Source organism: Oryza glaberrima, chromosome 1, assembly GCF_000147395.1.
Source record: "Oryza glaberrima chromosome 1, OglaRS2, whole genome shotgun sequence".
NCBI classification, from domain to species: Eukaryota; Viridiplantae; Streptophyta; class Magnoliopsida; order Poales; family Poaceae; genus Oryza; species Oryza glaberrima.
In genome coordinates this window covers 28054503-28081408 of record NC_068326.1, presented here as the reverse complement: position 1 = coordinate 28081408, position 26906 = coordinate 28054503, and the positions used below count along the sequence as shown (strand labels likewise).

The 26906-nt window shown below is 43.2% G+C and overlaps 3 protein-coding genes and 1 long non-coding RNA gene across 6 annotated transcripts; 1 reads left to right on the top strand and 3 right to left on the bottom strand.

Annotated features, from left to right (window-relative positions):
- Positions 1-568: 568 nt before the first annotated feature.
- Positions 569-2296, bottom strand: LOC127763186 (uncharacterized). The gene is made up of 2 exons (XR_008015684.1): positions 1743-2296; positions 569-776 (listed from the first exon to the last, which is right to left on the bottom strand). It is a non-coding gene; the product is annotated as an uncharacterized LOC127763186 (long non-coding RNA).
- A 2067-nt stretch (positions 2297-4363) lies between these two features.
- Positions 4364-8447, bottom strand: LOC127769290 (probable WRKY transcription factor 24). The gene is made up of 2 exons (XM_052294829.1): positions 7538-8447; positions 4364-4904 (listed from the first exon to the last, which is right to left on the bottom strand). Exons 1-2 carry the CDS (start codon positions 8122-8124, stop codon positions 4727-4729), a joined length of 765 nt encoding a protein of 254 aa, XP_052150789.1. The 5' UTR covers positions 8125-8447; the 3' UTR covers positions 4364-4726.
- Positions 8448-17573: 9126 nt separating this feature from the next.
- LOC127760798 (NADPH-dependent diflavin oxidoreductase 1) lies at positions 17574-23130 on the top strand. Of its 3 annotated transcripts, none has more exons than XM_052285094.1 (12): positions 17574-17895; positions 17996-18073; positions 18164-18268; positions 18877-18968; positions 19145-19326; positions 19416-19507; positions 20073-20147; positions 20245-20355; positions 20725-20850; positions 20965-21084; positions 21236-21452; positions 21650-23130. In XM_052285094.1, exons 1-12 carry the CDS (start codon positions 17743-17745, stop codon positions 22177-22179), a joined length of 1881 nt encoding a protein of 626 aa, XP_052141054.1. In that variant the 5' UTR covers positions 17574-17742; the 3' UTR covers positions 22180-23130. The 3 variants fall into 3 exon arrangements, with proteins under 3 accessions (XP_052141054.1, XP_052141056.1, XP_052141055.1); XM_052285096.1 differs by having other exon boundaries at positions 17879-17895; positions 18145-18268; positions 18877-18936; XM_052285095.1 differs by lacking the exon at positions 17574-17895 and having other exon boundaries at positions 18877-18936.
- A 922-nt stretch (positions 23131-24052) lies between these two features.
- Positions 24053-26733, bottom strand: LOC127760799 (BURP domain-containing protein 3). Its single transcript, XM_052285097.1, has 3 exons — positions 26602-26733; positions 25931-26039; positions 24053-25448 (listed from the first exon to the last, which is right to left on the bottom strand). The coding sequence occupies exons 1-3, from the start codon at positions 26638-26640 to the stop codon at positions 24307-24309; spliced, it is 1290 nt and encodes a 429-aa protein (XP_052141057.1). The 5' UTR covers positions 26641-26733; the 3' UTR covers positions 24053-24306.
- Between the last annotated feature and the right edge of the window lie 173 nt (positions 26734-26906).

Sequence of the window (26906 nt, the reverse complement as noted above, 5' to 3'; positions counted from 1 at the left end):
ACATCCTTGATTGTAACCTTGGGTTGGTATATTCAATGAAATGATTCGGTGGTAAAACTTTCTGCAGGTTGAAACAGTGATCACTTCTCTGCAGGTAGCTGAAAGTTTCAAAATGTATCTTTCAAAAGGATGTAGATCCCATTATGCTGAACAGTCCGTTCCTTCACTATAAAGTTGTCTAGCTACAATATCCAAAAGTGAAGAACCTGGCTACGACCCTATTGCCTGCTGTACACCAATGGAAGGAATATCGATACTCCAATGGAACATCGATGGAATGACGGGAACATCTTTGACAACTTTGCTTCATGCAAATGCTTCCGTGGGAAGCTTGTTGATGTATTGTCCTCAGATACTAGATTCTTCACGAATGTTCTGTGTCGTTCACCTACTGATGTCTCCGTCATAAAACTGCAAGTTCATAGCAATCCCAACTGAAAACATCCAAGCACTCTAGTGAAAACTTGTTATCTAAGCAGTGTCGTGTGAACATCGGAGCTTTCAGAGGCAGCACATCTGACAGCGAATTGGTTCCACGTTCACAGCGCGTCAAAAAGATAGTGTCAAGGGAGCAAATACGATTTTATAGATAGCAATATAAACTACAAGAATGTATCTTGTAAAATGTCTTAATCAAAAACAAAGGAAATAAAAATCATATCTTAGGATGAATGGTAGGACAAGAGGAGCACGAATAAAGCGAACAGAGAATTCCATCCAAAGCTCACACAATCTTCGGTTCCAGTTCAGACATTAATAAGGTCCTTTTCTATAACCTGTAAAGAAGATGAAAAATTGAGTTTTTCAGAAATGCATTGTTGATAATGCAACCACGAACTGCTACTTTATTCTCCCAGTTGATAAATACTACTCTACTATGCTAGTGCAATCCAGCGAAGAGAAAATAGAGACCCAAAGCGCAACAGCTGCATGGCTTTGGTTGCTCCAATGAACAAACCGTGTTCACACTTGCATGGAGACAAAAGTGATGTGCGCATTGCTGTGCATTTCGTTATAGACTTGGAAAGGGAACCAACATAATCTTTGTGCAGAAGTAAATTCCTCGAACCAAGAATATATGTCTTTGCTTTCTTCTTTCTGTTCAGAAAAAAAGGATAGCTCTAGGCCAAGTGGCCAACACCAAAAAGTTTGCCTACAATTTATGTACACACCGTAGCATTGTGACTTCTATCCGTAGGTTAGAAATCATTGGCCAGATGACATATCCTCGAAAAATGTCTTAGTGCAAGTTTGATCTGAACCAAACTGGCATGGCATAAAACATCTATTAGCTAGTCCTGATAGCTAATCAATCCACTGGTAAGCAACATGCATCAGAAACATAGTGCTTATTTTCTGGATAAGCCAACTATTGCTATATTTTTCTTTTTAAAAAAATGGAGTCTACTTTAGCAGAACTTGAAGCTCAGCACAAAATATGTATCAGATAATCTGAATCCAATAATGCACATATATACACTTTATAAGGATAAAAAAGGTGCTCCTAAAAAAAGGAGGATGAAAAGGATAGCTCTCACCTCTCAGGAACACACAGTTATTCCAATACATTATGAAAAGTAAAAGCCGAAAATGGACTATGAATAATTAACTTGAGATTTGGAGGATTGAAGAATTAGAGCTTCTGATCCGAATCAATATAAATGTAGTTTGCTAGACCGATTTGCATGAGTGGTAGGAAACCTGAATCAGAATAAGGGTAATGCATTAGGCGATGAACTTACTGTGATTGAGCTGGAAGGTATCATTATCCTTTAAGTGGGGAAGTGGGGAACTTTGACTGTCATCCTAAAGGAATTGTCTGAGCACTATTCTTTTCTGTTCTTCTGAAAATCAAAGCATTGTAGAAGTATATATGCATTTTGAAGCACAGTTGCTTTGTTAACTACAAATCCTCCAAAGTAATTTCAAATAATTACGCAGAAATAATAAGAAACCAAACTTGCAAAGTTTGATAGGCAGCATGGCCACCATTATAAGGGAACAAGTAATGACAAAGTCATGACTCTTTGCATATATTATGACCAAATCCATAGTACTGTTGCTGAAATTGTCAACAGTAAAGGAATAACACTCTCCATAAGACTAACAGAAAGGGGCCAGATAAACAATAATGCAATTAGATGTTTCCTGCTACAGAGAACATCACACAAAATAACATAAATATTTAATATAGGTAAGGGAGAATTACATGAGTCACCTTTGAGCTAAAAGACAATAATAGTAGTAACTTTCAGTTGCAACGGCCATCATGAGTGCAGTGTGCGACTGAACATAATCATTTCACAGGATGGCTGCTAGACCCTCCTTTTTAACAGGCGGCCTGTTCCCTGGAAATGCACTGCGGGATACATCAACAAGTGCCTTGAAGCTGTAGGGCTCATGCATAGAAAGCTCTGAGAGCACCTTCCGGTTGAGCTGGATGTTCTCCTTCATCAATCCATGCATGAAATTTCCATAGTTCACCTGGTAGTCAAATGCAAGAAAAGAGCTACTTAAACTCCAAGATGTAAGTCTAGTAATGTTATCTTGAATTGTTTGTTTTGAAAGGCTCAAGCACAGGATGGAACGGCGTATGATTAGATCTTTCCTAGCAACTACCAATGATATTTCCTTTTTGACAGCTTGAGTGCAATGGATACATACCCCATGCAATCGTGTACCAGCATTGATACGCTCTATCCAAAGGGATCGCATATCCCTCTTCTTGTTACGTCTATCCCTGTAGGAATATTGCAAGGCTTTCTCAACCCTCTCCCTTGCTATCCTTATGCAATTTTTCGCCCTGCCTCTAAATCCCTTTGCCAACTTGAAAATCTTGCCCTTGTTCATTTTCTAATAATAGAAGATTCACCCAGAAGCCTTTTCTCCCTTCCTGAGATGTGAAATAAAAGTTAGAAGTATAGATATTTCCTTCGTCCCAAAATATAAGGCATCCAAATTTTCAGGAAAATCAATGGTTGTAACATTAACTAAACTATAAACTAACAATATATATGTCCAGCATCACGGATGTGATGTCATAAGATATGTATTTAAAAGTACTTCCATATGTTGTTCATGATATATTATGAAGGAAATTAATGGTTGAAGCATAGTGTTGGAGATTGTAAAAGTCTAATGTGCCTTGTATTTTGGGACCTAAGAAGTAATGCATAGCTAGAAGCAATATTAAAGTAGGGCTCTCCTGTTCTCGAAAAAATAACCACAACTCTAGAAGCAAGCTCATGTCCCCTTATCCTACACTAGAAAACGAACATTGAACGAATTGTACAATCACACAAATTCATTTATGAACTGCGGTCATGCACTGCAGGAAACTAATACTATTAATCGAATTGACAGAGCTAACAGAAATAAGCTACTGTAAGAATTAAGATAGAGAACTATGGCACATCCAGAACCCTGCTAAAACAGCACTGAGTATGAACTCGCGCAAATCACACTGGATCATATATTGAAATTAAGAGGAGAGAATGAAATTAACAGGGACAATGACAACACATAAGAATCACAAATTAAAATTGAGTAATAGCGAACAGATTTTTTTTTGGTTGTGGGGGGGGGGGGGGGGGGGGGTGAGAAGAATACTGAATAGAAATCGATCGAGAACAAGGGGAACAGAGGAAATGGGGGTCCGAAGAAGATCAACATGAGTCGCCGATGTTACAGAAGTATAGAAATCGAGAACGGTGAAGGGATTGCCGAGGGTGCAACAGTGCAAAGTCCCCATCGATCCACTCGGCGGCAGTCCAGGGGACGTGGGGGAGGTTTCAACGTAGGGGCGCTGCAGAATGGTGGCCTCGAGCGAGTAAGGCCCGACCTCGCCGCCGCCGGAGTTGTGAGAGGACAGAGGAAGGGCGGATCGGTGGATGGAGCCGCCTCCGGCGATTGGGGTAAAAAAAGAAAAACAAAGGAAAGGGGAGCAACGGAGAAGTGCGTACCCGACCGTCGAAGAGTCACTGCGTCTGCGTGGTGGACCGGCCGCCGGGTGGCTGCTGCTCGCCGGAACGAGGCGGCAAGGCTAAGGCGAGGCGGCGGCGGCGGCGGATGCTCGTGCTGTGTGCCTGCGAATCGTAGGCTTTTTCTCCTCCACGTCCTTAGTGGGCTCATTTATGGACTGGGCTTTTTCTCTACTTGTTGGGCCTTATTCTCTGCGTTCTTAGTAGGCTCAAATGCACTGGGATCAGCAAAGGAATGGCCTTATTCTCTTCTTGGTCCCAGTTTACTGAATTACTGTGAGCAAGCGTGGCCAGCTTGAGCTTTCTCATGATAAATAAAAAGCTGCATAGCTTGAAACTAAAATACCCATACTGTTATCATGAGCTGATAGTAATACGCAATGTTTGAAATAAATAACAGCGACATATTTTAACTTTCCGGGGGCATTATTTGTGTCACATATACAATATATGCGTAAGCTTAGCGTACATATGAAAATATACAAGGATACACGTACAGGGAGTACGTATATACAGTATGACGACATACATGATCAACTAGCAGTATATTGTACTGTATTGACGGGAGACGGGGGAGGTAGGCCACATTGTTCTCCTTTTCTTCCCCCCAAGCTAAACAGAGAGTTTAATTTGTTGCAGGTATATATGTACACGTGAATGTGTGTTATTGTGTTTGTGTAGTAACTTGAAAGATCGATCATTTCAGAGTTTGAGACCGACCGAGACCGATCGATATGGGTCGTTAATTAGAACTGGGAGAGGAACTGGAGCTGCTTGAGGATGGGGGTGAGGGCCTCCATGAGCTTCTCGCAGGGGTGGTTGTGCACGCCCTCGTACGTAGTCACCACGATGCTCGTGTCCTTGGCGAGCCGCTGCACTTGCTTCTTCACGTTGCACGTGTGGTGCGTGCACCGGTAGTAGCTCCTGCATATATGTTGTAATACGTGCACTTATGCGACAGGAAATGAGTATATATAAAGGAAAAGTCCATTTTTATCCCTTAAGACATCTACTTATATATTGCATGTCCTCTACATAGTTACGAAAAACTATATAGAAATTTGACAATACACATATATCAATATATGTGATATACTAGTTCACAAATAAAGTTCAAATTCAACTTATATATATTAAAAAAGAACAACAAATATGACTATAAATAGTACATGTTATTTTTTTATATATAATAGAAATGGATTATATATCTAGCCTTTGCCATTGGCTAGCTAGTTAGAGCTTAATCTGTTTATTTTGTTTCTAGTTGTATAGATTAATTTTTAACTTGCATGTTTGTAAGAAAAGATATATATCACATATTGATATACTTCATCAAGTATTTTTATTCTTTTTAACAATTTGGAGGACATGCAATATTTTCACGTAAAAAAGAAGAGGGTATTCAGGGGACAAATATATATACATCTCTGTCTTGGTACTACCCAGTTATTAATCGCCAAGGACTTTTTTTTTTCTTGTTTTTTAAACAAACCGCGCGCACAGAGTTGTTTGATATCGTTGAACCCACGAAATAACCGTTTGCTACAACATTTGACTATGAATGCACCACACATGCCTGCACTGTAATCATCGTGCATATGTATTCAGGTATGTTTGCTGTGGGGTGAGAATGAAATGAACTGTCCATGGACCATGGTCTTATATATATGCATGTTCAAAATATATATTGTAGTTTTTCCTTGAATATGTCCCGTCGTTTTTTTAATAACACTTGATAGTGTGTAACACATATATGTGTAAATTGTGAAATCTACTCATACACGCATAGGCACATGGCAATTTGCATAATTATATCAAATATGTAGTTTTTTCTACGCCACTATCAACAGTGAATAGGCTCTTGAGAGGCTCCCAATTTGCTATATATAGTGTAACAGTGCCCGCCATCGCCCCTCCCCTACGGTTCACGCTAATTATATAATCCAGCAAGCTTAGCCAATCATAGTCATCAGTGTCCTATCGCGTTATCGCCTTTCTCAAGTTCTCGCTCGCTAGCTCCCTAACACACCCCACACCCCCCTCCCCTTCCACACGCTGCTACCTTGTTATATAAATGTGTAAGTTCATAACAAATTACAATGTCATTATCGTGGTTTTACAAAAAGTAGATTTTATTAAATATATTCTAGAACTAACAAACTATAATTTTGTTTGAATCTCAACAATATGTAACGGGGTGGTAGGAGGTAGATTCCAGTCAATGCGCTTCTTAATTTTCTTTTCTTTTCTTTTTTTTTTGCATTGCTGGTTGATATAGTAGAGATGAACGCATGTAGAAAAATATGAAATGTCATTTATTCAGAGCGATGGCCTTCTTGGATTTTTAATTTCACTGAAATCAATATTCATTGAAACATAGTTCAAACATTCCTAATTTTAAAATTTCTTGAATTTACATTGCAAATATTAATTTGATCCTTAACATTTTAAAATATGAATTGTACATTACATAATTTCTGATTTCCTTATGTTACAATTCTAACTTTTATTTTATTAATTAACATTAAATTGACATCCTAAAGTGTAAATTAACTATTAGGCCATAACTTTGTTATATTTTGCAATTTCATTCAAATTTTGTAAGTTCTTAAGAAACAACATTTATATCACTATGAATGTATATATACTTATTTTAATATAAAAGGACATGAAATTACCAAAACCCCAAGGGCAATATATACAAAGTCATTTTAGGGACCGTTGTGTGACCAAGCAAACATATGAGAGAGGGGATCCTAAATTCCAAGATATTGACTTTTAAAATCCGTTCTAATTCTAAGTTGGAAGCATGGAAAATACAAAATTCTACCTAAAATTTCTTTGTAGTTAAATTAATTAAAATGCATATTTTTTCATTGATGTTCCTAAAAATTAAGGTTCAGACATTAATTTTTATTCATTTAAAAATCGTGAACATTGGATGAAACTGGTTCATCATCTAGATAGTTGAAGCTTTCAGATCATTAATTGTTTGAGTTGACCTTTTTTTTTTAGAATGGTGATTTTGTTGAATATGAATTCTTTTTGCGAGGAATATAAAATCTTATGTTTCCAAAAGCTTGACGTTGTGGGCAGTTATTAGAATATAAATAAACTTGGATTTAATAACGAGATAAGTTATGTGTTGTCACTATAGGCGAAGAGAGATTTGGCGAACAAGAACAGAACGTAGCTCTCCTAACACAACCTGCGTATATAATCCGACCGAGCTATATATCCAAACATAGCAGGCACGTCATGCAGCCATGCATGTTGGCTCATGCATTAGTTAGCTAGGGAGCGTTGAACCTCCCAGCTGTTCTTAATCCACGGTCAAAATTACATGCCCAAACGTATATATTATATATAGATTCAATTTTCAAGTTTTGATTTTGAATTACATGTTGTAAATAATTTAAATTTAAACGAAATCTCAACACTCTCAGCGCATGCAATCAGACAATAATAAGTTAGAATTGTTATTAGCATGAATTAACCTAGCCGGTCGAAATCGAAAATATGTAGAGAGATCGAAGAACTTAATTAGCCGATCGAACCTGGGGTGCTTGCTGTTCTTGACGGCCTTCTGCCCGTACTTCCTCCATCGGTAGCCGTCGTCCAGGATGTCGTTGTCGCTCCTCGTCTGGAACGCGAACCGCGGCCGGCTCGCCTTCTTCTTCGTCCCCGACGGCCTCCCCGCCCCGCCCTTCGCCATCACCTGCTTCTCCTTGTTACCTGCCCCGCTGCTCTCGGCCGCCTGCAGATCGCCGTGATCGTTCTCCCCGCTGTACTGATCCGCCTGCGCCGCCGCCGCCGGTTGCTGCTGCTCCAGCACCGGAGGCGGCACCTGCAGGCACGTCTGCAGGAGCGACTGCCAGTCCAAGGACGTCATCGCCGGCAGCATCATCGGCACCGCCGTCGTCGCCGCTAGCTGAGGGCCATCGACCAGGCCATCGGGATGCAGGTTATTACTACACGGCGGCTGCTCGAGCACCTCGAGTGGGCCGTGCTGGCGACCATCCGACGTCGTCGCCGATGCCGCCGGCGCGACGGCGAGCGGCGGCGGTGACGGCACCGCGAAGTAGGGGAAGTGAGGGAGCGCTTCGTCGTCGTGATCATCTCCCTGGAGCTGGAGGTTCTCCATATCTCGATCGGCGCAGGTTCAGGCGGCCGGACGTGCGCCACGTTACCGGCGATTTTATACCTGGTGAATCGATCGAACAGCTGGAGTGCGCGTGTGGAATAAGACGCTAGAAGCCAAGGGGAAGTTGGGCAAGCGTGCACGCTCAAAGCCAAGGGAAAAGATTACAAATCAGACAGAGAGATGGAGATTGGAGAGAGGGCGAGAGATAGAGCACAACCAGATCACAACCACCCTGTATCTAAGGTCGCTCACCTGCCCGTCGTCTCGTCCCTCAACGAGTCATAGAAATTTTAACTTCGCCGATCCATGCATGCATGCATGGATGGAAGCTTGTGGGATACGTTGTTGCATATTGTCCCCTCTCTGTTAATTAGCCTTGTCTGATGTCTCCATGATAATATATATACTACTCGTGGATTAATAAGAGAGCTATCGCCTCGACCGTTTCACATAGGTTTGGAGACGAAGTCAAAAGGTGTTCCTGTCTGTAAAAGTTACAGTACGTATACGTACATACTCTACTGGTACGTAAAGTTAACTAGAAAAAGTTCTGATTCACGGCAGGACGGCACGGTTCGTTCTAGATCGTTTCTTCTCTTGGGTCGTCTTTTGCAGTTTTAAGCTGATGAATGATGACCGGTCGAGCGCTTGCAGGTTGAATGGCCGATGGAGGTGGTCGATGCAATGGTCGCTTTGCGTTTGGTGGGGTCAGGTGCATGCACACGTTCGTGCAAAATGCCAGCACTCAGCAGCAGGTTAATTAATATATCCAACTGTTCATGCAAATTTATTTACGAGCTAGAGATTATACGTGCATCGTCGATATTTACTACTACATCCGTTTCAGGTTATAAGACTTTTTAACATTATCTATATTCATATAATTGTTAATAAATCTAGATACAATTTGTTAGAAAGTCTTATAACCTGAAACGGAAAAAGTAGAAATTAATCTGGTCTCTACATTAAATTAATCGTGATTTTTATATTCAGTATGAAGAATAAATGCGTACTCCCTAATTACGACGAGAAGCTTAACGCAGAAACAACCTCTCGATCGACGATGATGTCAGACATGGATATTCATCATCGATCTTTAATTTAGGATCGACGTCGTCTATCATCGATCATCATCGTGGACAGCGATTGATCCATATATAACCACGCAGCTTGTCCGACACTTCGTTGCTAGGCATATAAATTAACGCAGATTACGTGTCGCAATTCGATTGCCACTAATTAATTAAAGGCGCTTCCTCGTTACGCGACGTTTCCGATCGACACATATATATACACACCCATATACATATACATACATACACACACTAGCATAGATGTCTGTTCGTTGCTATGGGTGTTTAAATTATATGACTACTACTTTTATGCATTGTGTTTTTTAGATGGTGGAAAGCAGATGTCCTATAATGAGATTAATTTTACGTGAATTTATAATCTATCTTCGTCAGAAAATAAATCCATATAATAAAAACATCAAGCTAAAATTCTCACTAGTTCCATTTAGCTAGAATTGAATTAATGAATTGTCATAATTTTTTTTCATAATTTTTCAGCAACATTAAGCAGATGGAGTGGCGATGGTGGTACCTCGACGGCGGCCAACTCATGTCGCTCGTATCTCTGGCGAGGTCCGACGCCAGGCCAAAGTCGATTGAGAGTGCATGCGATGAATCATGCCATGTACGGCCGAAGATCGAAACCGATGAGACCATGATTCAGGTGGCTGAAATTTTGCTGGATTTGGGTTTTTTTTTCTTTCATAAATTATTGTATTTGGGATCTAATTTAAGGAAATTTTGTAACCAACTTTTGTATGTTGTATATGCAAGCTCTCGTAGTATAACACAAACAGTTGTATATAACCAAATTGTTTAATTTTAGTACCATATATGTAAAATCCCCATCATAACCGATTTGACACAGACTCGGGATGATTTTTGTGTGTTGGACTTGGAATGTTGCGGACGAAAAAAATTAGGTGACGACGAACGAATTTTTTTTAATCCATATGTGTTTTTTATTATATAATATTATAGGTATAGATTTACAACAACTGAAAATCGAATACATCTTTGTTATTTTTTTCTACAACCTTCTCTAAGAAAAGGAAGCCTAAGATCTCCTTGCTAGCTAGCCATTATTTGCATCAGAAAAAGAGGAGTCCAGTCGTGATTTGCATGCGTGTCAAATCTATTATCCACGTGAAGTAAAAGAAGAATCTATCCACATGCAAAGATAAATGTTAGTCCATCTTGACTTTTTAAAGTCTTTCATCGCTGGCCCTTGTTCTGGATGGAAAGCCAAGTCTCAATGTGAGTCGCGTAGAAGTCATAAAGTTCCTTCTTCTCATGTTCCCCTTCTCTTGCTACAGTAACTCTCCCAAATCCCTCCCCTCCAGCCCCTCTTCCCCTTCGATTCCGGTGGTTCGCCTCCGGCGAGGGCTAGAGTAGGGGTCCGGCCACCTTCCCCCCTACTAGCATAGTGTGGTCAGGTGTCTCCTGTAGTTAGGGTTTGTCCCTTGTTGGTTGCTTTTGCCGGTGAGTCCCCTGTGCTGATGTGGTCGGCGACGGCGACGGTTGGCGGCGGTGGAAGTGCGAGATCCGAAGCTCTGTGGTCGATTCGACGGATGAAGATGGCTCCTTGCGGTGGTGCCGGTTGCGTTGCCGTCTTAGGCCGGGAGGTCACCGCCCTGCTCCTTGCGATGTGGTCGACGACGGCGACGGTTGGCAGCGGTAGAGGCGCGAGATCTGAAGCCCTGTGGTCGTTTCGACGGAGGGAGGTGGCTCCTCGCGGCGGTGCCAGCTGTGATGCCTTCTTCGTCTAGGAGGTCGCTGTCCTGCTCCTTGCGACGGTTGCGGCGGCTCCTTGTGGCTCCCGTCGGCTAGGTTTGCTGTTGCTCGGCGCGCGCAGCTCGTGGTGCGCGTTGACTTCCCGCCGGCTTTGTGGCAGTGGTTTCTCTGGTGCATGTGCTTTCAATGCAAAGGTTTCCATCAGAGATTTGCAGGATTTCACTTCCCCTCCCCCATACGTCGCTCCTAGAAGATATCAGTTCGTTTGCCACCATTCAAGTTCTTCAGTGGTTTTAGGGATCCGGATTTGGGCTCCTTCTTCCTATGTGTTTCCTCTAGCTTGTTCCATGCAAGGTTTGTTGTTCGAGTTGAGTTCACGCTCCTCAGATTTAACGATGAACTCTGTGGACATCTTAAGCTTGCTGAGTCCGGGGATGCTCACTCCAAAATCTACGGCTCAGCAGCAGACCTCCATTTGTGCCGTCATCGTGGAGGCAACCGGATGGGGATTCCGGTTTGTCAAGCGTTGTGCACGCCGAAGGAGGCCCAAGGTTGCATTCGTTGCGGCATTGCCGCAGCTCCCTGTTGATGTGCACCTTCTCTGCTGTGTGGTTTCTATATGAAGTTGGTGGCCTTAGTGCAGTTTCTCGTTTCTTTGGAAACGGATGGCATTATGCTTTCTCTTTAACCTTTTAGCAATGTACTGAGATTTATTCCCGTGAACTTTGTTGTTTTATATTAATGGATGTTTAAGTTTCAAAAAAAATGTGAGTCGCGTAACTCGCATTGTGTAGACCCCGTTTTTATAACAGGAATCAATCGTGTAAACAGTACCATTTCCCTGGATCAAGTAGTCTGGTACACACGAACTCATGGCTGAAATATCAAGTGCACATACACGAGAGTCTAGTATGAATTATTACATCATAAGCCCGCAGGCACAGTCTTAAATCATCGGACCAAGCGGTCCGGAATACATTCCAAAAACAGAAGTAGGTAAGGCAGCGGAGTTAAGGCAGCGGCACGCCATTGCCATAGGCAACGACCGTAACTAAGACCTACTGAGCGCCATCGTCTTCATCTCCCTCCTGGTAGTAGGCATAGAGATCCTCCGAAGCTTCATCTCCCGCTTCTGATTAATTTTATATTTGCAAGGGTGAATACCAACCGTACTCAGCAAGTCATCACAGCAAGAATGCACATGATAGGGGTATTCAAAGGATGGCTATGGTTCTTTTGCGCAAAGCCAGTTTTGTAATTCTTTTCACAAGCCTAAAACCTAGCACAAACTGATCAAATTTTAGTACCAGTGTTCATATTAAACAATGACGGTTCTGTCCACCATCCATTGTGATCCCAAGCATAGCTTCCCGCCATTGAGTCGTTATGGTTTTCTGAGGACGTCCACATTCCCGCCTCTCAGGAAGTGGCTCCATCAGCATAAAAATCATCATGCAATATCCCATCCTACACAAGTTAAAGAATTTAGAGTCTAGCCAAGTGTAATACATGTCCCGGTGCTCAATAACCGCGAGCACGACTATTCGAATAGATTTGGTTTACTCACACTGCAGTGGATGTACACTTTACTCGCACTCCGCGACTGCCCAACACATGAGCCTCGTCCCAACACATGAGACGCGTCACGGCAAAGCTTTTCGATAACCTCACATTGGCAGTACCCGCTCCATGAACTTAAATCCTCATGCACTCTAGGCGTCCATGTTTCTAGCAGTGAGAGGAGTTCTGGCGCTCCCGGGAAAGAGAAGTCTCACACATATGAAATTATGGTTCAAGTTAAGTTCTCTCTCCCACACACTCATGGCAGTCCTACCAATGGCGACACCGATGTAGAGCACGCCTCTCGACCCTACCTCAACGGCTGTCCCATCGTAGCGCATCTGCCTCACTCAGAGGTGAACCATCTATGCAGGGATACTGCCTCCGCTCGGCTATCTAATCCGCTAGGTCTATACCCATTCGAGAAGTACGGTTGTACGGGGGTCGTTTCATGCTTAACTTCATGGCTCGGTCCTTAATTGACCGGGGACGGTACTAGCCTTTTCCAGATACCACCCAAATCCTCCGTCCGCCCCAGTCGAAAACAATTGTTTAATTTTATTTCTCCTTTCACAAATCATGTCATCAACATCATGGCAATGTGGCGCTCATGTCTCCACATGCCGCATCTCAATTACCTTCCCAAAGGTAATCGCCCAAGCATATAGCATTTGATAAATATGAGTATGCATGATTCTAGAATAGCATTTCTAAGCAATTGTCATAATTGACTAGGGACTCATACGTAAACATGGTTACGAAGGAATAAGGGCAAACAATAATCAAGGCATGGCATAATCACAAGTAGGATGTTCATCATTGCATGCAATTTTATTTGTAAACAAAACAATTTCACAATTGGGATCAACATGTTCAAAGAATAGTGATGACTTGCCTTGCTCAATGTCTTGCGAGTCTTGACCTTCGCTTGGATCCGCAACTCCCTCGGGCTCTATAGTTATGTGCGAAAATTGATTTGAATTCGGTTAGAATTCAAATAAAAATCCAAATAAATCCAAATGAAAGTCGAATGCGAAAGTCGATTTCTTTATATTAACTTTATTATTCGCGAACTAAGACAAACCCAATTTCGATTCAAACTATTTTGCGGGTATAAATATTTTGTTGTCATAAGTTTTTAATTTAATCTACCCGAGCATTATATCCATATAATAGGTTAGAAATTTCTATCGCGAGCTAAATATCGGACGGAATCCTAGAAATATTATACGATTTAATTTAGTGTATGACTAAATGATTAAATATAATACACGGGTAAAATCCCTAGTAGTTAAATCCGAATTTCTACCGTAAACCGATTACTTATAGGGATTACCCAAAAATAATCTATAATAATCTATAAGAATTCATCTATTTGTTTAGTTATTAACTACATCTAAATTATTACCGCGAATTGATTTCTTATAGAAATTGCCAAGAATAATCCATAATTTATATTAATTTTTGCAATTCTATGACTATAATTAATCTATAATTAAATTCCAATTATTTTAAATTTTCTAAACCTCCCTAATCTCCCTCTAATTTCCTATTTATTTCCTTTTTCTTTTTCTCCCTTTCTTTTTCTTTTCTTTTTCTCTTTTTCTTTCTCCTTTCTTTTCTTTCTTCTCTCCCGGCTCCTTTCTCCTTTCCTCTCTTTTCTTTTTCTCTCCTCCCTCCCGGCTTCTTTCTATCTCTCTCTCTCTCTCGGCTCTTTGCTTCCCCGGGCGGCGACGGCGGTGGGCGCGAGGTGGAGGGGGGGAAGACGGCTCACCGGCGGCGGCGGTGGCGGCGACGACGGCGACGGCGGCACAAGGCGGCGACGCACGGCGCGGCGGCTCCGGGGCGACGGTGCGGCGGCTTCGAAGGTGGCGGCGCGGCGGCGGCGACGCGTGGAGAAGGGGAAGAGGGAGAGGAGGAAGGAATGGAGTGGGGTGGAGAAGGGGGATTGGTCCGGGGTTTTTATAGGGGAGAGGGGAAGAAAGAGAGGGGAAGGAGGGGGAAGGGTGAAACGACGGCGGCGCGGCGGCGCGGGGCGCGAGGCGGCGGGCTCGCGGCGCGAGGCGACGAGACGGCGCGCGGCGCGGCAGCGGTGATGGGACGCGCGCGGCGACGGGACGTCGATGGCGACGGCGACAGCGGTGGCGCGCGGCTCGGGGCGGGATGCAAGTGGGCGGCGACACGACGGCACGGCGCGACAGCGACGGCACGGCGCGGCGCGGCGCGGGCTTGACGGCGACGGGCGGCGACGGGACGGCTGCACGGGGCTCGATGCGACGCGGCAACGGGACGGCAGCACGCGCGGCACGGGGGTGGCAATGTCGGCGCGGGCTCGGGGCGGCTCAGCGACGTCGGCGTGGCGACAGGCGGTAATGGCAACGGGCGGGCGGCGAGGTGATGGCGGCACGCGCGGTGATGGCGACGGCGACGGCAGAGGGGAGGCGGAGCGGCGCGCGGCGTGCGGGGCGCGAGGGCAACGCGGCAGAGGAGGGGCTAGGGCTAGGGAACGCGATCGAACACGTATGGGGCAATGAATAGTGACTTTTCCTATTATCCCGATTTTAGTGTATTTCCCATATAAATTTGATTCCACAATTCCTAATTTTTGCATATATGCATTTTACTCAATATTTGTGTTATCTCAACTAATGAATTCACCCTAGATTAATATTACTCATATTTATTTTTATATAATTTATTTGAATTTTTAATTAGGGTTAATTCTTATTCCATCATATTTAAATTTAATTGATCCAAATATGGTCGCGATAATATTTTATTTATTCCTATCCACACCTAATCTTTACTTTAATTTATATTTATTTTACCAATTTGTTTTTTTAAGGTTTATTGCTAATTAACTATTCTTTACTCACGATTAATAAACTTCGAGATCAAATCCAAATAAAATAGGCGGATAAGATCGGCATGATGCAATTAATTTAAAAAGTTTTTGAAAATCCGTATTTTTAGAGTTTAGATTTTCAGGGTGTTACACATTGCCTTGCAATTGAATGGATATTTACAATGTCAAAAGTGGACAAAAAAAAAGAGATAGGAGGACGGCATGATAACTAATGATGCAGACAGATAAGAATTATACTTGAATACAGATGACTTACCAAACCACCAGCAAAAATATCTTCAATTTTTATAATAGTAGAGATAGAGATATATGAAAATTGCATACACAGAAAAACTCGTGATGATATTCTCATGCAACTACATATGCATTTTTTTCACAACGAACGTATAAGATATCGGGCAGCCCTAATGGGCGATCGATCGCCCAGCCAATGGGGGTAGCGATCAGATTCGCTACCCCCCTCCCCCCTCCCTCCCTCCACCTGGTTTCCTTTTTTGGTACCTTATTACTTTCCTATTTTAATAAATTTATACACCTAAAGTTTATATACCTCAAGTTTACACATCTAAAGTTTAGAGACCAAAAGTTTATATATCCGATTCAAATTTGAATTTGAATTCAAATATTTTTTATATATAGTATTTCTATACATCTAAAGTTTATAGACCTAAAGTTTATATATCCGATTCAAATTTGAATTTGAATTTTGAATTTGAATTCAAATTTGAATTTGAATTTGAATTCAAATATTTTCTATATATAGTATTTCTATACATCTAAAGTCTATAGGCCTAAAGTTTATAGACCTAAAGTTTATAAGTCAAAAGTTTACATCCCGATTCAAATTTGAATTTGAATTCAAATTTTTTATACATAGTATTTCTATACATAAATTTTTCTAACTTTTTGTTTTTTTTAATTTTTTTTGTGGTTTACTGTAGTATGAAGAGAAGGGAGGAGAGGAGTAGTATAGAGGAAGGAGCGGGTGGGTGATCGTCGGGCGAACAGGGGAGCGATCACCCGCCCATTAGCATTCCCGTAAGATATCTGACACGCTACGCAGTTTATTTTTTTGTGCATTTATGGCCAGCTTTCAAAGTTGCACACTTGCAATATGAGTACAGAACTGCTGAAAGCCTCGATTACATAGGCCAACACCATGTGACTGGTATAGCTGGTTTCACAACCTGTACTAGGTGGTGTTTGAGTAGTCCCTCCCACTCAAACACCACCCTAGTACTCCATATGAACATCTTGAAGAAAGTAAAAAATATGAATAAATGATCCTACCTAGTCATACCCTTTATTTCCCTTCTTATGATTTCCTAAATATAAAAATAAAAAAACTCAAAGATGAGACGTGACATTTGGGCTGTAGGCTATTACGCAAGACAGAGCCCAACTCCATTGAAACGGAGCGGCCTAAATCAAAGCCCTAGGCTCTCCCAGGTTCTTCTTTTTCCCCCCCAACACGATACGCCGTGCCCCTAAACGAGCTGAACTGAGTTAGCCTAAACAAACGAGCTAGCTTGATATCCAGCCATTTTTCTCACCTCTTCATCGAGAAATTTAACAATATGCCACTCAACAGAGGTGGCTTTAACAGAATACCACCTTTAGAATGTCATTATTAAAATGCTACTAAATAGAGACAGCTTCTTAATAAAATACCAACTTTAAACTGTTTTAAGGCTTTTTTTTTACATTTTTCACCAGGGCTTTGCCCGCGAAATGACCGAAATATCCCTTAGTATCGTTTAGATCAGAACAATGCGTTTTTCCTCTCTTTCTCGCTACTTCTTCTCGGCGCGGTAGGGGCCGACGCCGCCACCGCCGCCCCAGCGCCGCCCCGTTCGCGCGAGCCCGCCCGGCCGCCGCTGCCGAGAGGAGCTAGGCGACGACACCGTCACACCGTCCCCGGTTGGCCGCCGCTGCTGTCGCCCGTCCGCGCGCGGCCGAGAGGAGCTAGGGAACGACCGCTGCCACCGCCGCCCCGTCTGCACGCCCCCGGCCGGCGCCGCTGCGTCGCCCGTCCGCGCGCGCGTGCCCGGCCGCCGCCCCGTCTGCACACCCCCCGGCCAGCCGCCGCTGCCGTCGCCCGTCCGCGCGCGGCCCGACTTCCTCTCGGCTGTGCTAGGGGCCGACGCCGCCGCCACCGCCGCGCCGTCCGCGCGCCACCACTCCAGCGCCAACGCCGGGAAGGAGTCGTCACAGCCGCCGGGGAAGGACACAGGGGTATTTTTGGTATTCTATTAAGGAGGAACATCTATTGAGTCGCATTTTTATAACGACATCTTATAGGGTGGCATTTTGGCATATTGTTAAATTTCTCCCTTCTCGCCGCGCCGCTGCGCCTGGTTCCACAAGGTGTCAAGGTCTACGCCCATGGCGGCGACTCCGGCGGCGGACAGCCGCCTCCTCGTCATATACGCCTCGGAGACTGGGAACGCTATGGACGCCGCCGAACGGGTCGGCCGCCAGGCCGAGCGCGGCGGCTGCCCGGCCGTCGACGTCCTCCCCATGGACAGCTTCGACCCCGTAAGCTTCAAACCCTTGAATCCCCAGGGCCACGGTCCTCTCGCCTGACCTCTTGTGATCACAGCTCGACTTGATGCGCATGCTTTTTTTTTTTTTTCAGAGTTGCCTTCCGAGCGAGAGGTTCGTGGTCTTCGTCGTGTCCACCACGGGGCAGGGTGATCCCCCGGATTCCATGAAGGTATTGGGGATGTGATCCGTTTGGTTTGGTAGGATCTACGTTTCCGATCTGCTAATTGGGTTTTGATTCAGTTGCTTTTGGGCGTGGCAGGGGTTTTGGAGGTACCTTCTTAAGAAGAATTTGGGTGCTAGGTGGCTTGAAGGGGTCAGATATGCTGTGTTTGGGCTCGGAGATTCAGGCTATCAGAAGTACAATGTGAGTCTTATAGCTTAATTATTAGCTTGCTATTGCTGCTGTAGTTTACTATTTTTAGGTATTGTTAGGCAATTATTATTAAGGCCTAGTTTGGAATGTTTGAAATTTTCCTAGTTCCTGTGGCTCTGGGGATTGAACTATTTCCTATGATTCCTTTTCTTCCAAATATGCTTGTGAAGCACAGTGCAGGATAAATGTTATAGCAGCAGTTGATGCCTTTCTCAAATTTTTGGGATCTTGTGAGTATGATTTTGGGAAACCTATTTGTACCTTAGCGATGACTTGTTGCTATGGTAACTGCTTGTAGTGTAATAATACCAAAGGTTTAGAAGTTCCTTTGAGTTACTACAATAGCTTGAGTAAAGAATTTGAAAGCTTGCTGAGGGCTATGGCCTATTTAGTTTGTCATTCTGTACTCTAAATATTACTTCTGTTGCATGTTCCACCATGCTGATATAGTGGCATCTTTTGTTTCCATCAAAATTTATCAAAGCAAATCCAGGCTAGTCCTACAAATGTTTGTTTTTCACAAATCATAATTATTATGGCTTGGAAACTTGTCAAGGGTTCCTGTTTCTGTTCTCTTCACTGATGTTCATCTGCTGCAGTTTGCTGCAAAAAAGCTCGATAAAAGGCTTTTACACCTTGGTGCAGAACCAATCATACAGGTAGGCTTGGGAGATGATCAACACCCTTCAGGGTATGTTTTAATTCCGTTACTTCTTCATTTGCTGTTGTTTCCATACCCGACATGCAAGTCCTGAAGAAGTTAGGTGCCAAACATTTTACTGGTTGCCAAAATTTGTGCATTCTCCTTTTCTCTTCTCAAACGATTCCTCAAGTTTACTAAGCAATTCTTTTGTTGCTGTTTACCAGATATGAAGGAGCTCTAGATCCCTGGTTGCTGTCTTTGTGGGAATCACTGAATCAAACAACTCCATCGCTGTTACCAAGAATGTATGATATCATTAATCCAGATTTGAGTGTCTTAGGAGATGCAAAAGTCGAAGTCATCTATCACTCTTCTGACGAGGCTCAACAAGATTCTAACCTTTTGGGTATGAAGTGACAATCTTTTAATATTTGGTGACTGCAAACAACAGGGTAATATTTCTTTTAAAATTCTAACATCCCGTTTATTCATCAGATTTCAAGAATTTAATTCAGAGAGCGCGCTCAATGTCCCCTTCTCTACAGTTCTATAATAATGACAAAGAACCACATTACATGTTACAGATGGTACGTTCTGTATCCTTTCCAAGAGCTAAAATTTGAGTCACCTTTCATGTTATTTTTTTCATCCATATTTCGATTAATGGTAACTCATTTATAATCTGATACTCTGTATTGAGGTTAAGCTTACTATGCAGTTCTGATTATAGCTATACAGTCATCTCAGGGTATACTCTGCACTTGCACACAACATACTGTCGTATGCTGTGTAAAGGGTAGAAGTTGTAACCCATAATTCAAATATTATATAAGTTCTATTGAACCAAACTGGCACTGACACTTAAAGTTCAATAGTAAACTTACTGGTGACTGCTGAGACACATTTTACGGATCTACTTTTCTATTTGTGCTGAACATATGCTTTCTGTAGTATAAAGGATTATGCTGTTGTTTGTTCTAACTTCTGAGACACCTAGACTAATTGCCCATTGTGGGGATGTCCTACCTGTTGCAGCATTATTGAATAGATTTGATGATGTAAAAATTGTTTTGTGCACTTGTGATTTGGTAGTTTTACCTTTATATGCTTAGTTTTTTGTTGTTGGTTGATGAGGTTGCTAAACTTTTTTAGGTATCAAATCGGTGTTTGACTAAGGAAAATTCTGACAGAGACGTGCGCCACTTTGAACTGGAAAATCCATCTTCTGTATGTTCTTTGTACCATTTATGATGTATTACCACAATCACTTTGTTAGGTGTAATATAGACAGATTGAAATTGTCTCCTTTTTTTTTTCATGTTAGGGCATCACTTATCAAGTTGGCGACGCGCTAGAAATTCTACCAAGTCAGAGTCCATCAGCTGTTGACTCTTTCATTGAACGCTGTAAATTGGATCCAGATTGTTACATAACGGTATGGGGATCTGTATTGTGGTTTCCGTTATATCATGTGGAATAATTACTTCTACCTTTGTGATTTTCTCTGCCACATATGCAACTTTATTTAGTATTGTCATACTTTTACTGTATGATTTCAAATTGGGAGCTTGGCGCTTACTGTTTACTGGGAAAAAAAATGAAATACTAACAGGATTTTCATGTTACTAGCAAGCAATCATCCACGTAGTCATTTTTTAAAAACAAAAAACACGTTGTTCTTGATTTTATCCCCCAAAGAATGTCGAGACATTTAGTTATTTCTTTGATATCTTCTCAATCAGTACCAACCTGTTATAGTTATGTAGCTAACTAGAGAGGATATTTTTCCTTTTGGTCTGCCCAGGTTCGAGCCAAGGACAGGGTTAAAATTTCCAAAGGTTCACTTTTGAAAGATCGTATCAAGTTAAAAACCTTTGTTGCTTTGACAATGGATGTCGCATCAGCTTCCCCTCGGCGATATTTCTTTGAGGCAAGACATCATCCTTAATGCCTTGTTTATGCAACAGCTTTTTTGTTTTTTTTATTTCTTATTGATTCTTGTGATATCCTGATGCCTATAAGGAAGTCTAATGTTTTGCTGTAGGTCATGAGCTTTTTTGCAACGGCTGAACATGAAAAGGAAAAGCTTCAGTATTTTGCATCTCCGGAAGGAAGAGATGACCTTTATCAGTACAATCAAAAGGAGGGCCGAACTATTCTAGAAGTAAGCAATGCATTTACTGAAGATTTTTCCTAATAATGTTCGTGCAGTACATGCCTCAGCTTTTTAGCTGATACATGACAATAGGCCTTCGTCCTTTTAACTCTTCATGGTTCAACTCTGACATGTGTTTTTTTTTTTTTGCTGCTTTTAGGTATTGGATGATTTTCCCTCTGTACAAATGCCTTTTGAATGGTTGGTGCAACTAACGCCTCCATTGAAGAAAAGAGCCTTTTCCATATCATCATCTCCATTAGCAAAACCAAATCAAATACACTTGACTGTTAGCATAGTGTCATGGCGTACTCCTTTCAAAAGGATGCGGCGGGGTCTCTGCTCTTCATGGCTGGCTGGGCTAAATCCAAATGAAGGTATTCCTCGCTTCTACTTAATTACATAGAGACCTCTATGCGTGTGTTTTCTTCTGTTCTTTTTTTAGGTTGATTGCTCCTCATTTTGCGTGCCATAGTATTCTATTCAATTAATCCTAACTCCAGCTCTGCACACTGCCATGATAAAAACGGGTTACAAGTCATTCAATCCTTTCTTACAGTATGTTATTGTGCAGAAAATCTTATACCATGTTGGGTACACCACGGTTCTTTGCCTCCTCCACATCCATCGACTCCACTTATTCTTATTGGACCAGGAACTGGATGTGCACCATTCTGTGCATTTGTTGCGGAAAGGGCTGCACAGAGTACATCAGAAGCAACAGCACCCATTCTATTCTTCTTTGGCTGTAGAAATCAAGAAAATGATTTTCTATACAAGGACTTCTGGTATGCTCATGCCCATGACCAGGGGGTATTGTCCTCGAAAAATGGCGGTGGTTTCTTTGTTGCCTTTTCTAGAGATCAGCCTCAAAAAGTCTATGTGCAGCACAGGATAAGGGAGCAGAGTGCAAGAGTGTGGAATTTACTAAAGTCTGGGGCTGCAATATACATTGCAGGCTCGTCTACCAAAATGCCAGCTGATGTTACAGCTGCACTGGAAGAAGTTATCTGTCAAGAAACCGGTTGTTCAGAAGAGGAAGCCTCGATATGGCTCAGGAAACTAGAAAGGAACGGCAAATTTCACACTGAGACCTGGTCATAGTTATGGTAGTTTCTAATCAAAATGGCTTAAAAATGTACGCATCGTCAGGTTTCCACAAATGTGTGGCAAATAACAAACAGAATTTTGGTGTAGATCAGTGTTGTTAAAATTGGAGAGGTATATTCACGTCCACATACATAAATGAAAAATAATTCCTGGACAAAACAATTATAATGGGAAGACATAGCACGTCGGTTTAACCCCTTCACTTCCGGCTGGATGATGAAGATTTTGGAATGAGGATGAAGAGATATGGTTTTGATTTTGGATACTCTTGATGAATGATGACACAAGAAGAGAACATTTCATTAGAATTCAGGTGAGAGCATCACACACCAGCTCATGATGCATTTGATACCTCTGTATACCTTCGTTTCCATGCAGTTTCTGTTGGACTTCTAAGGATGCAGACTGTTGACACCGGTTGATAGGGATTCTTTAGTTCTTGCTACAATATGGTTAATATTCATTTCAACAATCATTTTGCATAGCGAAATGTTGCTAGTATTGTTGTTTGTCTTGTGGTTGTGAATTTAGACCCTACCTGCCATCTAAAGTATTATCCTCAACCTTAAGCAGACTGTAGATTTGACTTTCCATGGTGATGTGAGATTTATTTGGTTAGTACTGGAGCTAGATGGCGCCGTGGCGAGAGCCACCTAGGCTGTGGTTAGTTCACGCCAAAATTGAAAGTTTGGTTGAAATTGAAACGATGTGACGAAAAAATTTGATACCTCTGTATACCTTCGTTTCCATGCAGTTTCTGTTGGACTTCTAAGGATGCAGACTGTTGACACCGGTTGATAGGGATTCTTTAGTTCTTGCTACAATATGGTTAATATTCATTTCAACAATCATTTTGCATAGCGAAATGTTGCTAGTATTGTTGTTTGTCTTGTGGTTGTGAATTTAGACCCTACCTGCCATCTAAAGTATTATCCTCAACCTTAAGCAGACTGTAGATTTGACTTTCCATGGTGATGTGAGATTTATTTGGTTAGTACTGGAGCTAGATGGCGCCGTGGCGAGAGCCACCTAGGCTGTGGTTAGTTCACGCCAAAATTGAAAGTTTGGTTGAAATTGAAACGATGTGACGAAAAAATTGGAAGTTTGTGTGTGTAGGAAAGTTTTGATGTGATAGAAAAGTTGAAAGTTTGAAGAAAAACTTTGGAACTAAACATGGCCCTAGTTCAGTTCAGTTGGCCTAGTTTGCTACCCAAATGTTTATGCAGGTAACACTAACAAGGAGATAAGAGAAGTAAAATACCAGTGTTCAGTTCCTCCAAAAAAAAATTTTGACGTATACGGACGCATATTTAAAGTATTAAATATTTACTGTAGTACCATATTATCAAATCATGGTGTAATTAGACTTAAAAATTCGTCTTGCAATTTACATGCCGGAATTTTTGGTGTAGTAAAATTTATTGTACTACCATATTATTAAATGTTTTTTTTTTCACATTTAATACTCCATGCATGTGTCCAAACATTTGATGTGCCGGAATTTTTGGAAGTTTGAAGGGAACTAAACACAACAGCCTATGTTTATTATTGCATTCACAGCAGCCTATGTTTATTATTGCATTCACATACTGAACTATGTCGAACAACTAATCCCCTGTGTGCCGGTTTTGGAGTTTCCGGCACCGAGGGACATTATGGAAACTATTTCCTATTTGTTGTACTGTATTAGTGTCCCTCGTGCAATCCTTGTTAACAAAACGAAATCAAACACATTTGACTGTTTGCATTGCCATTAGAATTTAGGTGAGAGCACTGTACTACCATCTTCAGTCTTGGGGTCTTTGCCCTGCTTGATTGAGTTTCCTTAGGAATGATCGAACGGAGCTAGATGGCACTGATAAAGAGATAAGTAAATACTTGTCTGTTTATTGCACCCGCATACTAAAACTATACATCAAACAGCAAGCCCACCCGTATCATCTACTAGCAGGCTGGCGATGCTGGCAACACCATCCAAATAACAAAGAACCAAATTGCGTGCATACAAATATGTAAGATAGTAAGACACCATACAGTATAGCATCTGCATGGAGCCTAGCTAGATTCTAGAGCATAAGCAACCAACTCGATCAGGCGCCAAGATTGGCAGCCGATCATCAGCTAGCCGCTGCGTGTCCAGACGACGTGGTCCTGCGGCAGGAAGTGGCAGACCGGCACCGTGCCTGGCTTCACCTTGAGCACCTGGAACGCGACGTGCTTCGGGTTCCACCCGGCCGTGTCGGCGTGGCACACCGCGACGGCCTCCACGCCCGTGCCGTCCCTGCCGGCCATCGACACCGCGTACGCCCGCGTCGCCCGCGTCAGGTGGCACGCGAACACGGCGTACGCGTACGGCTCCGCGTGGCAGGCGACGAGCTGGTCCTGGTCGCCGCCGGCCGCCGCGCGCTTCACCGCCGTCACGGTGTACTCCTGCTCCGGCGACCCTTCCTTCCCGACCACGGTCGACGCGGCCCTCACGTGGCTGGTCCCGAGGCTCGACGTGGCGAAGTCGACCATGGACTCGAGCGACGTGGCGCACGCCTTCCTCTCGCCCTGCGCCGGCGGCGCCTCGCAGTCGCGCAGCGTCTGCGCCATCTCCGCCGCCTCGACGGAGCCCGGCTTCACGGAGAAGCGGCTGAGGATCTCCGGGACCTTCTCGGAGGAGAACGGCATGGCGTCGGCCTCGCTCCTGGGGAGGAACTTCTCTCCGGCGGTGGTGGCCGTGAAATGTACGGCCATCGTCTTCCCGGGGTGGAGGTCCTTCTCCAAGAAGAAGAGCGCCACGTTGGGGTCGTCGTGCAGCTGCGTCTCCGTTGCGGCGTAGTTGTAGATGAAAGGTGCGACGTTGACGTGGACAGGCTTGCCCCGGGGCTTCACGTTGACGCCGACGCCGCCCTTGCCGACGCCGACGGTGGTGCCCCCAGGCTTGCCGTAGCCTGGCTGCACGTTCACGCCGACGCCGCCCTTACCGACGCCGACGGTGGTGCCGCCGGGCTTGCCGTACCCAGGCTGCACGTTCACGCCCACGCCTCCTTTCCCGACGCCGACGCTGGTGCCTCCGGGCTTGCCATAGCCAGGCTTGACGTTGACTCCCACGCCGCCCTTCCCGACGCCGACCGTGGTGCCGCCGGGCTTGCCGTAACCAGGCTTCACGTTCACGCCGACGCCACCCTTGCCTACATCAACGGTTGTGCCGCCGGGCTTGCCGTGCCCCGCGTCGACATGAACGCCGCCCCCGCCGACGTTCACCGACGTGCCTCCGCCTGTATAGTAGGCAATCAAGGAGAAGAGAGTTCGTTAATAAGTTGATCAAAGTAATCTGTATCCAGAGTGTAGAGGATGGATTCAAATCTATCTGTGGACATCCACCCGTTTCTTATATGCCACCTAAATAATTATGATAAAATTCTAAAAAATTTCACAAGATAGGTTAATATGTAATATAGCACTTCACAAACATGCAAGTTCAAATTCGACTTCTACAAGCTGTAGCAAAAATAACAAATCAAACTCTAACTAGTATACGTATATTCACAGTTAAATTTGTTATTTTTGTCACAACTTGTAGAAGTCGAATTTGAACTTACATGTTTGTGAAGTGTTATATTACATATTAACCTATCATGTCAATTTTTATGAAAATTTTTTACAACCATTTAGATAGCATGCAAGAAACGGGTGGACGTCCACATGAGTGTTTAAAACACTTTCCCCCGGAGTGTATCAAAGCTGTTAGCTTAATCACCTGCAGTGCTGAGAAGCTGAGAGAGCGAGCTCGGGATGGGAGCGTTGGGAAGAGCTGATTTCCAGTATTGCTCCGGAGTCCGAGCGGCATGGCTTCCTACTGAAGCGATCTGTATGCAAATTTACAGGTTACTACAGTTTCAACGTGTTTCAGATCAGTACTCCAGCTTGAATAATACTATACTGATTTTGCTGAGTCTATCAAACGTGAAGCTCAATGGCCATCTCTCAGTTGCTCGATACATTCAGAAAGTGACCAGCTATGCAAATAGTACAGCAAAATCAGAGTAGCTTTGCACCTTGCTGGGTGAACTCGACCTGTCAATGTGCTATATACGTGCAAACCTTCTCATGTAACCGACTACAGCGCCAACTGGCTTTCCACAAAAGTTCCTCTTTTTTTTATAACACAAAAAGTTACTTTTAGGTATGAGCATATACCAGTATAATACATGCTGAGAGTTTGAAACAGAAAAATGCTGTGATTGAGCTGAATCTTTGCATTTGCAACTGGCATGTGGCATGCAACACATAACAGCCATCAAAACAGGGCAGAACAGAGCATTTCCTTACAAAAATAACACCGCCCTATGCATGTACTCCAAGAGGGTCGGAGATGATGAGAAAAATAAATAAATAAACAGACGAGCTGCCTGATAATGAGGAACTGACCAACAGGAAGCCAAGGAGGCAGGCGAGGAGCCTATCCATGGAGACGCCAATGAGCAAAACCTGACGAGGCAAAGATTGAGCTGCGCTTGGAACGATGCAGGTGATGGGCCTTTGCACCCAACACAGATCCGGGTTTATTTATAGAACCGGGACAGGGAGTAGCTAGGGAGTTGGGGGAATTAAATTGGCACAAGCCGATGAATTAATCGCGCTGAGCAATACAGCAGCACTAGCGCCACTGCTACGCCTGTAACAGTACAAGTAACCAGTGTGTTTACTCTGCTCCTAGCTAGAGATCGCTGTGT

Coding starts and splice junctions, on each gene's coding strand:
- LOC127769290 (XM_052294829.1), bottom strand. CDS start 8,124: ATGGAGAACCTCCAGCTCCAGGGAGATGATCACGACGACGAAGCGCTC. Junction 4,905..7,537: donor AAGAACAGCAAGCACCCCAG/GTTCGATCGGCT, acceptor ACATATATGCAG/GAGCTACTACCGGTGCACGC.
- LOC127760798 (XM_052285094.1), top strand. CDS start 17,743: ATGGCGGCGACTCCGGCGGCGGACAGCCGCCTCCTCGTCATATACGCC. Junction 21,085..21,235: donor AGGGCCGAACTATTCTAGAA/GTAAGCAATGCA, acceptor TGCTGCTTTTAG/GTATTGGATGATTTTCCCTC. Junction 21,453..21,649: donor TGGGCTAAATCCAAATGAAG/GTATTCCTCGCT, acceptor GTTATTGTGCAG/AAAATCTTATACCATGTTGG.
- LOC127760799 (XM_052285097.1), bottom strand. CDS start 26,640: ATGGATAGGCTCCTCGCCTGCCTCCTTGGCTTCCTGTTG. Junction 26,040..26,601: donor GCCTCCTTGGCTTCCTGTTG/GTCAGTTCCTCA, acceptor ATTTGCATACAG/ATCGCTTCAGTAGGAAGCCA. Junction 25,449..25,930: donor TCAGCTTCTCAGCACTGCAG/GTGATTAAGCTA, acceptor CCTACTATACAG/GCGGAGGCACGTCGGTGAAC.